General features: G+C 50.5%; 1 protein-coding gene across 1 annotated transcript; it reads left to right on the top strand.

Annotated features, from left to right (window-relative positions):
- The first annotated feature begins 3,122 nt into the window (after positions 1–3,122).
- On the top strand, positions 3,123–4,896 carry LOC123401999 (pentatricopeptide repeat-containing protein At1g28690, mitochondrial). The gene has a single exon (XM_045095852.1). It carries the CDS (start codon positions 3,251–3,253, stop codon positions 4,796–4,798), a length of 1,548 nt encoding a protein of 515 aa, XP_044951787.1. The 5' UTR covers positions 3,123–3,250; the 3' UTR covers positions 4,799–4,896.
- Positions 4,897–16,643: the final 11,747 nt, after the last annotated feature.

Raw genomic sequence — 16,643 nt, 5'->3', positions numbered from 1 at the left:
AATTAATGACCCGTTTTCATCAGTGACTTTATCGCAACGAGATCTTCAAAACTAGACCCTATGTTGACATGTTTCAATAACTTTTGTTCTCGTCGGTACTTGTTAGATTATTATCACTTGTTACATTATTTGTCACATAGTTCTCACATTAAATCAATTTGGTTATCAGGTTTATGAATGTCGATATACCACATTAAAAAACTTGATTTATTGTACTTGGCTGGTTCATGTATTTACTTTCTTATTGTTAGTGTTTTAATAACCATTTTTTAGCTTCACAAAATACTGCAATAGTTAAAAAATATAAAATTATTGTTTTGGTGACTATGTATAATTTTTGTGACAACTGTATAGCCGTAAGATTACAACAATTATGACATAAATGTGATAACTAGGAACGCTGAAAAAAAATTCCATGAAACATGTCAACTTGCGATCTTATTTTGAAGGTCTCGTTGAGACGAACCTAACGGTGATCTTCAATCAAATTATTAATCCATAAGATAAATTATTTTTAAAATTTTAAAAAACATTTAATGCGATGATTTAATCCTGAGGTAGAAGATTCTTGCATGTGCATGAACCGACGCATAGGAGAGCTTTTATGCAGCGCTTCTCCTTAGATTTTTCCATTATTCTTTCAGTTTATACTGCCGAACATACCCAAGTGGATGCCTTGTGGTACATCTAGCATGGACTTGGTTTATTCAGTCGCATGTTTAGAGTGAGCTAAGCTATTGTTGGTGTGTCCAATTTATTAGCAATTGTTGCATCACATTGATCCTTTTGGTGTCAGTGCCACAGCAGTTATGATAGTGTGAGCTAAACTCTTGGCAATGTCATGCATAATTTTTGTTTAGTTGCGAAAAACAAAGTTGATCTATCCAGTTGTTGCTCCTCTTCATAGCATAGGCTGCCAAATGTTATTGTTAACAAACAATCTGAAAATGCCATTCACGTAAATTCGTTAAAACATATCAAAAGAAGGAAACAAACACAGCAAGCATAGAACAATGATAAACTTGGACGTTAGAGCATCTCAAGCAGCATGTTTAAACAGATTCTCTGATATACACTTCCAGTTTTGCAGTAGAATATATATATACAGATTATCTATATTCTTTCTGCTATGTTTTATTATTATATTGTTGTTGGCATTTCAACAGTGGTTCAGTAATTCAAACGATTTGCATGCAGTGCTTAATCCTTACGGCTACTTTACAATGCTACTGTTTCAACAAACTCATTCTTGCAACAATCAGGGAGTGTAAGGAGGAAGAGGAAGCGAGTGCTGAGACACTGAAATTTGACATGTTGAGAAACCGGAAGTATCAATTTGGTGCCCACGTGCATTTGCGCCCTGGGCATTAACAGTAAACTGAAGTAAAATTATACTCCCTCCGTCCCAAAATTCTTGTCTTACATTTGTCTAGAAAAAGATGTATCTAAATACTAAAACGTGACTAGATACATTTATATCTAGACAAATTTAAGACAATAATTTTGGGACGGAGGGAGTAGAAAATTCAAAAAATATGAATATTTTTGGCGTCAGAGATGCTGTTCACTAGGTGTGTGGAAACTTTGTGGTGAAATGGCACGAGGAGCTTTCGAAAAACAGTTGACTGTAAAAGAATTTTTTTAGAAGGAGCACAATTTAGACCTGGTTTTGTCTTCTTTGCTAAGAGGTCCTTGACTTCCATTTAATAACTAAACTTTGCATGCACTTAGCGCACTTGAGCATCTTCGATGCCAAGTTGTTCACGGGGAACATATGAGCAATCAATGTTGAATTACCCCTTCCTCCGTTTTTAAATACAAGTCTTTTAAGAGATTTTACTAGGGTTTACATATGAAGTAAAATAAATGAATCTACACTTTGCATAGTATGTTCATATGCATAAGTATATAGTCAATTGGTGGAACCTCTATAAAGACATATATTTAAAAACGGAGGAAGTATATGCTTCCTTTGTTTTTAAATATAAGTCTTTTTAGAAATTTATTTATTTTGTTTTGTATGTAGTCTTCTAGTGGAATATCTAACATGACTTATATTTAGAAATAGAGGAAGTAAGTAGCAATGTCTACCAAATAAACATACTGCCTTAAGCATAATAGCAGGGAAGACAAAGCAGAACAAATTGTCCGACCAAGAATGGCCAAATGGCCAAAGAATGTAGTCACAACAAATTGTGAAGGAACTGTCGTGGTGGACTCAAGGTAGCGTTGACTACTTCCATACGAGGAATACTCAAACTATGAAGACACTACTCTACAAGCAAATTCCCTGGAGCAACTTGAAATGCAATTGCTGGCAATGATGTGTGGGCAATGTTGGTCGTGAATCAAGTTAATTATGAGGATTTCATCATGACTAAATCCGTTCCTTCAGAATCGATACCATTATTTGTAGGAATTCAATGATGTCTTTGTCACTCCCTTGTCTCTCCCGCCTCATGGCGCTTAGGATCAAGCTCTCACATTAGGGCCGGGACGCCACCCAACGAATTCTCGTTGTACCGGTATTCTCCGCACAATAGGACAAGATAGAATGATAGGCGACGAAGTTGATCGTCGTCGGCATGGTATTCTCCGTAACAAAGGATGAGATATACAACAACTGACAAAAAGATTGCAGTCGTTGATAGTGTCGAGTTGAGCATGAGCACGCATGCCTCGCTTTTGCGTGAAATATACTCCCTACGTTTCAAAATATAAGACCTTTTAGAAATTACATTAGAAGACTACATACGGAGCAAAATGAGTGAATCTACTCCCTTCGTTCCTAAATATAAGCCTTTTAAGAGATTTCATTAAATGACTACATACGTAACAAAATGAATTAATCTACACTCTAAAGTATGTCTATATACATCCGTATGTAGTTCTCTAGTAATTTTTTTAAAAAGACTTATATTTAAAAACGGAGGGAGTATATTCTAAAATATGTCTATGTACATCCGTATGTAGTTCGTAGTGCAATATCTAAAATGTCTTATATTTAGGAACGGAGGGAGTAGTAAATTGAACATGACATAACCCCAGACGTAACCTGCTTTCAGCAATCCAAACAATTCAATTAAAAAGAAAAAAACTTAACTGAAACCTGTATGAGACACCTCTGTCGAAAAGGAAACATTCTGCACTCGCCTGCTTCTCTCATTCTCTCCCGAACTCCCCATCCGCCGTCGGATTTGTTGGCCGGCTGCCGAAGCCGACGGCGAGCTGCCGGGCGGCCGGCGGCAGCATGCAAGAAACAAACCCCCACTGCCGCCCGTCTTGCTCGGCGACCCCGCGCGTGCCCCGCCACCTGCGCACGGCCGCCGCCCTGGCCGCGGCGGTCCAGGGCCTCATCAACGCGCCCCCGCCGCGCCGCGAGTCGCAGAGCCTCCACGCGCAGCTCCTCACCTCCGGCCTCCGCCCCACCGCGGGCCTCTCCGTCAAGCTCCTCATCCTACACCTGCGGTGCGGCTCCCACCGCAACGCCCGCGCGGTGTTCGACGGGATGCCCCGCCCGACCAACGCCGCCCACAACTACCTCGTCGCCGGCTACTTCCGCCTCGGCCTCCCCGGGGAGGCGCTGGGGATCGTGCGGCGGCTCGCGGGCTCCACGGGGCGGCTCGACGTGTTCGCGCTCTCCATGGCGCTCAAGCTGTCGGCGGCGCTGGCGCTGCCCCGCGCCGCGAGGGAGGTCCACGCGCGCGTCGTGAGGTCGCTCGCGGCGCTCGACGAGATCCTCTTCGCGGCGTTGGTGGACGCCTACGTGAAGAACGCGTCGCTGGGTTACGCCCGGCGGGTGCACGGCATGGTGCCGACGCCCGGCGTGGTGTGCTCCACGGCGCTCATCGTCGGCTGCATGAATGAAGGGCTGTACGGGGACGCCGAGGCCATATTTGACGGGATGGAGGAGAAGGACGTCGTGGCGTACAATGCGATGGTGGAGGGGTACAGCCAGAAGGAGGAGACCGCGGGGGGCTCGCTGGAGGTGTTCAAGGCCATGCAGCGGGCGGGGTTCCGGCCGACGGTGTCGACATGCGTGAGCGTGCTTGGCGCGTGCTCCCTCTTGTCGTCGCCGGAGCTCGGGGAGCAGGTGCACTGCCAGGTCATCAAGAGCAACGTCCTCTCCGACATCAAGGCGGGGAGCGCGCTGCTCGACATGTACTCCAAGTGCGGCCGGGTTGAGGATGGGCGGAGGGTGTTCGACGGGATGGCGGAGAGGAACGTCGTCACATGGACCTCGATGATCGACGGGTACGGGAAGAACGGCCTTACGGACGAGGCTCTCTTGCTGTTGGAGGAGATGCGGGGGCAGCAGCGGGGCATCAGGCCAAATCATGCCACATTCCTGAGCGCCCTGTCGGCGTGCGCGCGCGCCGGACTGCTGTCCCGAGGCCAGGAGCTGTTCCAGAGCATGGAGCGCGACTGCTCGCTCAAACCACGGATGGAACACTACGCTTGCATGGTGGACCTGCTGGGCAGGTTCGGCAGCGTGCGCCAGGCTTACGATTTTGTCAGGGGGATACCGGCGAGGCCAAACTCTGACGTGTGGGCGGCCCTCCTCGGGGCGGCCACCCTGCACGGCGACGTGGACATTGCCAATGTCGCGTCAAGGGAGGTATTCGAGTTGAGCCGGGCCGGGAGACCGGGCGCCTACATGGCCTTCTCCAACACCCTTGCGGCCGCCGGAAAATGGGACGGTGTGCACCAAGTTAGACAGATGATGAAACAGCGTGGTGTGCTCAAAGACGCAGCATGCAGCTGGGTTGGGTCTGACAACTGTCCACCTGTGGATTGACGCAAATGAATGATGTTTTCCTCATGATATTTATGTTGGAAAAACATACTAATACTGGTCATTGGTATTTATGTTGGAAAACTGTCTATGGTTAGTTATCTACTGTCTGAATTGCATCATAGGACGGTACGTAGATCTCCTTTGATAAACAAATAGTGTATGAGTTGCGACCACAAATGCTGCTGGCATTGACATTTGTAGAATGCAAATATTACAAAGCTTTTAGTTCTAGAACACATTTTCTTGGGTGATTATATCCTCCTAGTCACCAGTTATAGCAAGCTGTTCTGATAATTGACTTGACTTTGGCTAGCTATCCAGAAGGACTTAAATTTGGGTTCAAACTTCTAAATGTTAAATCACAGTTCAGGTTCCTACTATAGTCGTAATGCTAGATCATGTACTCCCTCTGTACCTAAATACTTGTACAGAGGGTGTAGCTCCAAATACTTGCTTGAAACTGAGGCCTTTCTAGTATAATTATAATTTTCATTCACTTCAGTTGCTTTGCAAATATTGAACCATTGTCGATAGTAGTTCCTTCTCAGTTTAGGCCATATATAGGAAAACTGGCCCAAATGGTTTGAGGTAACCAAAACCTTGTGTGATCATCTATGTTTTGCTCTGCTTCACTGAGAGCAACCTTATCCTTAGTTAAACCGTTTTCAATGAGATAAGTTGAGGAATGTTATCCTTTTGGCCTTATTTATCTTTTTCTGTGAAAAATTGTAGGAAACTACTGCTACTTCAACATGGTATGATTCTAAATCGCTATTTCATGATACCCTGGAATACAGGTACTGGCTTTCGTCTTTAAGTATTACGTGAAGGAGCTAACATTGAACCATGCCACCTTGTTACACGAACACTGTCATGAGTCCTCTGTTTCATTGTGCAATACATATAATTTTGCAGTTGTGGCAAGTAGTAACTGGGTTAGTTACTTCTGGTTGCACACAAAATTTCACAGTTTGATTTGCAAAAAACAAGCTGACTTGGTTGATCTGAAAAGAATTGTTTGTGAGGGCACTGACATTTTGATTTGTAGTAAATCAGTACAATTACAAGTTACGAAATAGTCACTTCCAAAGAATTCCTTGATACATTTTGAAGTTTTTAAAGCCAGCTTATTTGATATTAGCTTCGAGATATGTCCATTTGAGACTATATGGGTCCTCTGTAAAATTCAGAGTGTCCTGATAACCTATGCAAAACTGGCACGTTGAAACAATTCTGGTAAAAAAGGACCTTACCAGCATTCTATTAACAAACATTATTGAAATGCTGGTTGGGGCATTGGATGCTTACAAATGTTCCTGCCTATATCTATAAAAAGAAAGAGCACATGAGGGAAGAGAAGGTATGTCCCATCACAGTTTGCTGTTTGGTTCTTGTTAGGTTATTCTGCCTTGAGTAGCAACTCTGCTTAATAACTCTTTACTGGTTGGCCTATACTTACTCTCTACCTTACTCAGGGAAGCTTTGTCGTCTAACTTGTGGTGTTGTGGTGCATATAGCTCTGATGATTTACTGTATGCTTGCAGCATCTTACTGGTTTTACTGCATATAGCTTTGCCGTCTACTCACTAAACAAGTTTGTTACTGACAATTCGGGGTGAGAACTGAGAAGTCAGAGGGTGGGCAGTGGTGTCCTGATTCCGATTGTAGGCGATATGGATATCTACGTCTCCATGCGCTTGTTGCCATTGATTCAGCATGGAGATGGATGCCTGTAGCAGCACTGGCAGCACCTGTTTGGAAGAGGGACATCCGCTGCAGCAGTACATCACCTCAGTCACTTCCCATACGGAATATATGATGGCTCCTTGACAGCAATGAGTGATTTTGAGGGTGCGCCTCATGCATCCTACAGTAGTTTTGGCGCTAGTTCCTAACATAAACGACCTTGGCTGTGTCATCAGCTTGATTGCTACTCTGAGGTGTATATATATGCGCGTGTGTTAGAGCAACTTCAACCGGCCGACCCAAACGGACGACGATTTTGTTCCTTTTTTTGTCCGTTTGGGTCGGCCGCCCGCTCCGCGTCTGTCCATTTTTCTATTTGGGTCGATCGTGCGTCTAACATGGCCAATTCATTTTATGTCCGTACATTTAGATTAAAAAGGCCTCGGCCATAGATCATGCCAACGCCCAAGAGTTTACGCCGGCATCATGCCAACGGCCGGCATACGTTCCGAGTCTGTAGAAAACCACCATGCAGTTCATGCTGACACATTTGCCAGCGGTCCGTACACATCTTCATGCTTGCAAGGGCTACTTTTTCCGTCTTGGTCTTGGCATTCGTGGCCTCGATCTCGAACATCTTGGCTTGCTTCGCCTCCTCCAACTCAAGCATCTTGGCTTGCCTCTCCGCGTCCATCTCGAGCCTCCACCTTTGGATTTCCACGAAGGCGTTCATTTGCTCTTCCTTTTCTTGCCGACGCTTCTCCTCCTTCAAGTCCTTCTTGCTTATCATGCTCTCCACCTTTTCAAGCAAGGCGATCGACGCCGCGTCCCGCTTGTCCTCCTTCTTTGAGTTGGTATCCTCCTGCGACCGGGCCTTCTCACCGTCACCATGGTCCTCCACAACTTCTTCCCCCCCCCCCCCCCCCGGCGCCAAGAGGGCGGCATATTGCGCCTTGAACTTCTCCTCCCCATTGATGATAGTCCAACAATGGGAGAGATGGAAGGCCTTGCCGTCGTGTTGAACCTTGAATGCCTCCAAAGCTTGGAACACCTACAATTTAAACCAAACAAGCATATGTGGGCAAATGGACATGCAATCCACGGGAAAAATGCATGGCACCAAAAGGGAATGAGAGGGCATGCATACCATGTCTTGCATGCCGAGGCCGCTCACGGGGCGTGCCTTGATGCTCTCATAGGTGGCACAAAACTTGTTGCATTCTTGTTGAATCATCCTCCAACACTTCGAAAGTGAAACCCATCTGCGCTTGCTTTGCATTTGGTACGGGGGAAACTTCTTGCGCTCATGGAACTCACGATGAAAACGAGTCCATAAGGCTGACCACTTCTGTTCGGCGCCGACCTTCGGGTCTTGCCCAATGTCCCTCCAACACTCACAAAGAATCTTGTCCTTGTCCGGCGTGTATTCCTTGGTCCGCTTGCTCTTGCTCTTCGGCTTCGCCCCGACAGTAGTTTGGTTGGCGAGCTCATCCTTGAACAAAGGCTCCCCGTCGATATCCATGTCATAATCATCCTCCTCAAGGCTGTAGTCCCCCGGGAACTCATGGTCGAGCGGGAAGTAGTCTAGGCTGACCTGATCTTGCATGAAGGCATCATGTGGATCATTGGTGGCTTGCGTGAATGGCGCTCGGCCGTCCTGGCTTTGGGTCTCATCGGGATTGTAGGTAGCCGCCAGCGCACCGTCTTCGAAGATCATGTTCTCGAGGAAACGGTTGGCCGTGTCATCGTCGATGACCATGGGCATTTCATCGAACAGATTGCGGGCGCCGGTGAGCATGTTGGCTGGCATCTCGCGCTGATGTTTACTCATGCCTCCGGACGATGATCCGCTTGCCATTGATGTGGCGTTGAGGTCGATGGTCACCGACGCGGGCGTGGAAGGGGCCACAATGCTCATCTCTCGCGAGCATTCCCCGAAGAATCGGCTGCCTTCGGGGTAGACGTGGAAACCGGGAATCGGCTGCTGGAAGATGCGCGTGGCGACTCTGGCAGCATCATCCGAGGATATGTTGACATGCTGACGAGCCCGTGCTGGCCGCGGCCGCGGCAACGACGGCGTTGACAAGCCCGTGGTGGCTAGGGTTTACCCCTAGGTACAACAAGGACTCCCTCGTTGCCACCTTCACCTGGGCATTGGTGTCTTCCTGCTGCGCGGCGGCGGTGGCTGCCTCGCCCCTTGCATCCTGCGCGTGCCTCTGACCCTTCCTCTTGGCCGACTCCACGACCCTCTCCTCGGGCGTCAACTCCTTCTTCTTGTTCTTGGGCGGCGCGACGACCTTGCGGGGGGCACGGGGCTTGCCTCTGCCTGCGTCGACGGTGCCGAAGGAGGTGAGTGTGGCGATGGTGGCGATGGCCTGGAGGTCATCGTCCATGGTGGTGGGAGCGGGCGCGGAAGCGAGCAGGAGGGTTTGAGGAAAATGAAGGGAAAAAGTGGCCGCTTTGCCGCCGACTTGCGGGCCAGGTAGGGAAGTAGGCGCGTGTTCGCTTCGTGTCTGCGTCGATGCAAGTCAGGCTCAAAATTGGGTTGGGAATGGGTCGACACGTGGATAAAAAGCGGACGCTCGTCCGTTTGGGTCGACGCTTGGACCAACTTTTTGTCCGCACGGACCCAAACGGACGGCGACAGACGAAATGGGTCGCCCGGTTGGAGTTGCTCTTAATGCTTGTAAGCCTGCTAAGAGGGTTTCCTCTTGGTAACCTTGTTGTGCAGTTTATATGGACCGACATGGTTTATACTCCCTACGTAAAGAAATATAAAAGCATTTAGATCACTAAAATAGTGATCTAAACACTCTTATATTTGTTTAGAGATGGAGTACAATGAAAACTACTTATGTTTAGCTGGATGCAGGCAACCCAATCGGTAGCCGCGTCGCGCGAGGGACAGAGATCCAGTGGGGCTAACAATCGCTTATCCCTTTCCATATCTCGAGCCGAAGCACCTCCTTTACTCATTCTCTATCCAAATCGTTCTCTTGTCTCCCCCTCTCTCCTTTAACATCTCACTTGAGAAGCGGACGGTCGCCGTCGCGTTTGCTGCGTGAGCGGTCGGTCGCGGTTGGAAGAGATGCTGCAAAGGGAGGGGCGGAGTTTCTGTTGCAAGGACCGCTGACGCTGCTGCAAGGGAAGCTGATAGCGTGACATAGCTGTTTCTACGAGATGATTCTACTCCGCTTCGTCGGTGCTGCGACACCGCCGTCGTCCTGCCATGGCTATCATGTTGCGAGTCGGTGCTGCCATGGCCTTCATGTTGCAAGCTGGTGTTGTGACGGCGGCTCAACTGTTGCGATGGTGCTACCGTCCTGCCATGCCATGGCCTTCATGCTGCAAGCCCGTGTCGCGACGACGACTCAACTACTACGACGATAATGCTGCGATGGCGGCTTGGGTTGCTTCGGTGATGCTGCGACGACAATGCTGCAAGGACGACTTGGTCTGGTCCGGTGATGATGCGATAACTCCTCCGTACAACACCGTTTGTTCGAATTTTGTCCATTTGAGACAGGAAAATGGACACGTCCGTCCGTTTGCTGTCATGCTGTCATCGGTGCGCCCAATCGGCTGCCGCATCCCAAAGTGCTAGCATGATGTGGACTTGGATTTTATTCCAAAAAGAAAAATAAGGTCCATTGCAAATAATATAAAACAGAAATAAAAACATTTAAACGTCCACACGTCCACCCTAGCCAAGTTTAATATATTTCTTAATTAAACATAAAACATAAAACATAAAAACGAGAAGGCCACCCGTCATCGGTGAGGCCGCCATCGTCTTCACGAGCGCCGTCCTACTAGTCGTTGTCGCTGGTGAGGTTGACATACGGAGGCGCCTCCCAAAGGGGGCCAGCCCCCCTGACAGACTAGAGGGACTGGCGGCGCATGCACCGCCTTCTCTCGTGGCTCCTGCTACGGTTTGGGTGACCTAGACAGCGTCGCTGACCACGGCCCAACACCGAGCGCGTCGGCCATCTCTGATGCCGTAGCCGACCAGCCCCACTGCTAGCTTAGTAGTTGTGGGTTCCACGCGGCGAGTGGCGACTCGTCCACCACCTCCTCCTTCACCACGGCAGCCAGCTCCAGCTCCGGGATGACCACGTCACCGGCTGTAGAGAGGGCGAAAGCCGTCTCCAGGCCCACCCATTGCCGCTCGTCGTGTGTATTCATGGAGTCCTCCATGACACGCCTCATGAACTCGGCCTCCTCCTCCTCGGTCATCAGAGGTGGTGGCGGCGAGGACGGAGATGGCGTTGGCGTGACGCTGTGCACATGCCTACGACCATGCATTTGGGGTGGGCTAGCTAGCAACATGTTGCCGGCATGGGCTAGGTGGATGATCGACAAAAAATGACTGTCGCCGCAGGTCGTGCTCGTCACGGAGCCACATGTCCCACAACGGTGAGTTCATGCCGTACCTTGGATCGTGGAGTAGATCCAGAGGCAGGCGCGCGCAGCGTCACTTGATCTCCTCATGGCGGGCGCGGCCACTGACCGACACGGAAGGGATTGTCACCCAATCCGCGAACAGGTGCGAGTAGTTGGGGAGGAGGGCATGAGTGGCATCGCCGTCTCCCAGTACCTGTGGCAGATATCCGCGTTGATGTATGGGCGCACGTGCTGCGGGGCGACCGGCGAAGCTATGGGAAATGCCAGTGGAGCAGGTGTTGGTGGGCTCCTAGAGCTAGTGGCTGGAGCGGTGCCTACCAGAGGAGGAGCCAGCCTCATGGGCGTGCTTCCCCTTGCCGGTCCAAGGCCAGGTCATGTCGATGGCGGTGGGCTAGGGTTTGCTAGATCCTGTCGGGGGTGGAGAAGGTAGGAGGGGCTTTGAAAGTGGAAGTTGTGGACTGGCAGGTCCTCGACGAGCACGACGTGCGGCGACAGTCTTTTTTTGCCGGTCGTCCACCTAGCCCACACGGGCGTCGTGTTGCTAGCCCACCACAAACGCATGGGCGTAGGTGTGTGCGCGACCTCACACCGATGCCATCTCCGTCCCCGTCCCCGCCACCACTGCCTCCGATGACCGAGGAGGAGCAGGTCGAGCTCATGATGCGTGTCATGGAGGACTTCATGAACACGCACGACGAGCGCCAATGGGTGGGCCTGGAGACGACGTTGGCCTTTTCTGCGGCTGGCGACGTGGCCATCCCGGAGCTGGAGCAGGCTACCGTAGTGAAGGAGGAGGTTGTGGACGAACCGCCCCTTGCCACGTGGAACGCGCAACTGGTGGGCCAGCAATGGGGCTGGTCGACCACAACACCGGGGATGGCTGACGTGCCGGGCATTGGGCAATGATCAGTTACGCAGCCACGGTCACCCGAGCAGGAGCAGCCACGGTCACCCGAGCAGGAGCAGGAGCCACGGGAGGAGGTGGTGCACGCATCGCCAGTGCCTCCGGTCTGGCAGGGGCCGCCAGCCCACCTTTGGCAGCTGCCTCCATACCGACGACGAGTAGGACGACTCTCCTGAAGACGACGACGGCCTCACCGACTACGATTCTTATCTTTTTATGTTTTATGTTTTATGTTTAATTAAGAAATGTCTTAAACTTGGCTACTATGGACATGTGGATGTTTTACTGTTTTTTTATTTATGGTTTTATATTATTTGCAACGTTCATTTGGGTTTTTTGGAGAAAATTCAAGTCTGCACACGGCGGACACCTTTCATTGGGGCAGGCCGGTTGGGCGCACCGATAGCAGCACGACCGCAAGTGAACAAATCTGTCCGTTTTCCTTCCCCAAAAGACGAAATCTGGACAAAATGGATGTCCGGATGGGGTCATGCGTTGGAGTTGCCTTTAGGCCAACTTCAACGCGTGACCGCGTCCGTTTGGGGGTAAACGGACAGAACAGGCTGTCCAACTCGCGGGAGCAAATGGATCATTGTTTGTTTTTGGTACGCTTTAGACCCGTTCCCGACCCAACTTTGAGCCGCTTTTGCGGCCGAACGAACACGTGCAGACGGGCGAGACACACGCCCTTGTCCTCCCCCTAGTCTGACTGTCGGGGTAACGACCGCCCCACTTTCCCGTCATTTTGCCCAAAACTGTCTCGCGCCCCTCTCCACTCTCCCTCCTCCACCATGGTCGATGACCCGATGAATCCGGGTGGGTCGGCCACGGCCGCACGCCCCACGGCAAAGAAGAATGCTAGCAAGAAGTTGCGGTCGGAGCTCACGTCGGCGGAACTCGCCAAGCTCGACGCTGAATTAGCGAAGAAGAGGAACCGGCGTACAAAGGACAAGGAGAATAAGGCCGCCGTGGACATCACGGCCGAGGCGGCCGCGCTGTGTTCCATGCAGCACCAGGCCGACGTCGACGACAAGAAGGCCATCATTGCCAAGGCGCACACCCTGCTCATGTTAGGGTTGTGCCGACCCTCGTCGGTTATCTTGTCGATCGCTGCCATGGCCGCAACCAGCACAAGCTCGTCGGCCGTTCGTCCTCTGCATCACCGTGATATGACATCTTTAGCCTTCTAAGGTACATTGGAGAACATGATGAGACAAAAGGAAGTGAGGGAAGAGAGGAGGAGCAAAGGGAACGAGGAGCAAATGAAGATCTACCTAGATCTTCAAACGAAGAAGTTTGAGATGGAAGGGGTTGTGAAGAGGAGGAAGCTTGACTTTAAAGAGGCCGCTCAACTCAAGAAGATTGAGATCGATGCCACCAATGCCGAGAGCAAAGAAAAGAGGTCACACTCGCCTTCATGAGCGTCGACAAGAACAACATGTCACCGGAGAGGAAGGCTTGGTTCACGAATAGACAGAGGGAGATGCTCGCTCACGATGACTTGAACTAGATGAGACCTCGGTCGCGATCGCTGTCCATGTTGAAGGCTGGCTCGTTTTGATGGGTTACCTAATAAGTGTAGGGTCATGGGCCTGCCATCCAGGGCCCACCTAGGGCCCCACATAGTCATTAAAGTCCTAGAGCTACCGGTGCAACTCAGGTTTCACTCGAACGTATGGAGTCACTCGTCTAACCTCTAGTCAGTTGGACGAGCACCATCACTCGGACCAGGGTCAGGCGTGGACGACGAAAGGACTGCAACGGCTAGGGACTTTACATCTCACATGAAGTGCTGTCAAGACAAACGTTACTTGTAACGCCCCTAGTTAATACATCAGTTTTCAGTAATGCATGTAGTTATTATCATTTAATGCCCTAGTAATGGCGCTCGACCAATTGTGGTACATTCTATATAAGATGCACCCAAGCTCCTGGACAAGGGTTAAGCACCCCGTATATTAACTCCCCCCATAAGCAACACTAAGCCCCTGGGCTCGAGACGTAAGGTCTTTACCACTTTCGAGTGGGGCCTGAACTCATACATCCGAATGTTACACTTGCGTCGTTGCTAGGCTCGGCCCCCTCATTCGTACCCCTATTAGTATTGTCAGGCTTGTTCCCTCGATAGTTGGCGCCCATCATGGGGTGTGCGTCTAGCGAATTCCAGCGCAGGTGAAGGTTCAAGTTATTTGGTCATCATGATGACACTCAACAACAAGGTCCTCTTAGGTTCCCTCAGCTTCATCACCGACGATTTGGCGTGGCTGCAAGACGCGCCGCTCGACACAAATGCACTACCCGTTCTCGGTACAGTGCATTTTAGTGCGGCGATGCACGTGGTCTTACTCCCACAGCCGTCGGGGCCTTATTGCTCGGCACCCCCTCGTCCAGTTGCGGCATGTCACAAGCGCTCCGGGCGCTCACGACTGTAATGTTGGATCAAACACACAATGGCGTTCCAGGCCACAGCTGGACAGGTGGCCATGCTTGACTCCGACGAACCCACCCTCAGCCTTTTTCCTTCCTCGGACGATGAGTCTTTCGACGAGTCCGAGTGCGAGAGCAGCGGAAACGCTGTAGAGATTTTGATGGCCGACACGGCTAGAGGAGGACCTCCTGGGTACTCTGTGGGCAGTTCACATGAGCGAGATGGAGGAGCCCACGACAACGTCAACAACGACACCTACGTACCCAACCCCTCAGCCGAGAGCAGCGGGAAGAGATGAGGCATAGGAATGATGAAGTCCTGCTCACCCCCATCACCGGGACTACCTCGAGGCCGCACGCGAGGCCACACAGGTCGAGCGCGAGCGGCTCGAGCGACTCCAATGGTCACTCTACGACCGCGCGGCAAGGGAGCAACCCAACTATAGTCGCAACTGCAGGAAGTTGTTTCTGAACGAGCACCTGCGTAACATCCAAGTGATGCGCACACCATTGCATAACTAGGCCGCGGCCACTCGGATCGCTGATTCTATTGAGCCATTTGACTCCGTGGCTAGGGAAGGCATTCAGCATATACAGACTCTGTTGAAGACCGTCCATGGTGTGGCATTCACACCAGCGTATCACAACAGGTCCGTCCGGGTGGACACAGTGTAGTCGGCTCATAGCCCACTTGCACCAGGGAGGCACGGAAGAACTCCTCCTCCTTCGAGAGGTCGATACGGAGATCAGAGGCACAACGATCGGGTATGCAGTCGGACGCCCCCTCCGAGGGGTGGTTCACTCGAATAACGGTCGTATGACAGCAAGTGGCCGTACGACGACGACCACATGTGAAAGCCCAATTGGGATAGGGGTTACACAGAGGATGACCACCATGTTCCCCCACTCAACGCAAGGTCCATCATTGCTCAGGGCATGGTTGACCGAGTTTGAGCTGGTAGGGAGCGCCCGGGTGGATGATACGTCTCCATCATATCTATGTTTTCCTAACGCTTTTGCTCTTGTTTTGGACTCTAATTTGCATGATTTGAATGAAACTAACCTGGACTGACGTTGTTTTCAGCAGAAATACCATGGTGTTGTTTCTGTGCAGAAATAAAAGTTTTTCAGAATTGGACAAAACTTTCTGGAGATTTTTGATGGAATAAAAGAAAAATATTGGAACCAAGACCCACTGGAGGGGAGGCATCACGCGCCCACTAGGCACCGGGGCGCACCACCCCTCCTGGCCCGGCTTGGTGGGTAGTGGGGCCCACGGGGCTTGACTGACCCTATCTCCAGCACTATAAATTCCTATTTTTGGAGAAAAAATAGGAGAGGAAGTTTCATCGCGTTTCACAATATGGAGCCGCCGTCACCTCTTGTTCTTCATCGGAAGGCCAAATCTGGAGTCTGTTTGGGGCTCCGGAGAGGGGAATCTTTGGACTTCGTCATCACCAATCCTCCTTCATCGCCAATTCCATGATACTCCCCATCGGGAGTGACTAATTCCTTCGTAGGCTTGCTGATCAGTGTGGAGTTGGATGAGATTCATCATGTAATCAAGTTAGTTTCGTTAGGGCTTGATCCCTAGTATCCACTATGTTCGGATATCGATGTTGCTATGACTTTGCCATGCTTAATGCTTGTCACTAGGACCCGAGTGCCATGATTTCAGATCTGAACCGTTTATGTTTTCACCATTATATCTATAGCGCACTGCTTTAGGGTGCCGGGTCAATTTTTGATGCTCCATGAACCTTGGGCACGACCATCGAGACGTCGCAAAAACTCCTTGTTTTTGTCGTTTAGAGCCAGTTTCGTGCGTTATAGCGCACTATTTTGGGGTCCCGGGTCGATTTTTTATGCTACATAAACCCTGTGAACGGCTATTGAGACGTCCGAAAAACTCGTTGTTTTTGTTGTCCCGGGTCGATTTTTGATGCTCCATGAACCCTAAGCACGACTATCGAGACAATGCAAAAACTCGTCGTTTTGTGGTTTCGGGCCAGTTTCTTGCGCTATTTTTTTTAAAATATTGTTTTTTTTTATTTTTTAAAAATATAGCGCTCTTTTGAAAATTTTCAAAAATATAGTGGCGTCGGCCCAGGTGTGGCAGATTGGATCCTGTCGGCCCAGGCGGGGCCGATTGGAACTTGTCGGCTTTGGCGTGGCCGAGTAGTGCCCAATCGGCCACGTGGAGGCCGACTATTGGCCCGACCACGTCGCCCCTCACCCTCTCGGCCTGGAGGATGGCCAATCGGCCTCGCCCTGGCCGATAGGCCTGTCGGCTTTGGCGTGGCCAATAGGTGGCTGGCCAGCCAGCCAATGGCTGCTCGCACCCCTCTCATTCTTCCTCCTCCTCCTATTCTTCCTCCTCCTTATATCCTTATCCTCTTTACTTCACTCCCCACCAAAAAAATC

The sequence above is a fragment of the Hordeum vulgare genome, chromosome 6H (assembly GCF_904849725.1).
Source record: "Hordeum vulgare subsp. vulgare chromosome 6H, MorexV3_pseudomolecules_assembly, whole genome shotgun sequence".
Taxonomy (NCBI): Eukaryota; Viridiplantae; Streptophyta; class Magnoliopsida; order Poales; family Poaceae; genus Hordeum; species Hordeum vulgare.
Note: the sequence above shows the minus strand (reverse complement) of the source record. Positions and strands in the feature narration are given on the sequence as shown.

Excerpts from the sequence above, each read along its gene's own strand:
- LOC123401999 (XM_045095852.1), top strand. The coding sequence starts at position 3,251 with ATGCAAGAAACAAACCCCCACTGCCGCCCGTCTTGCTCGGCGACCCCG.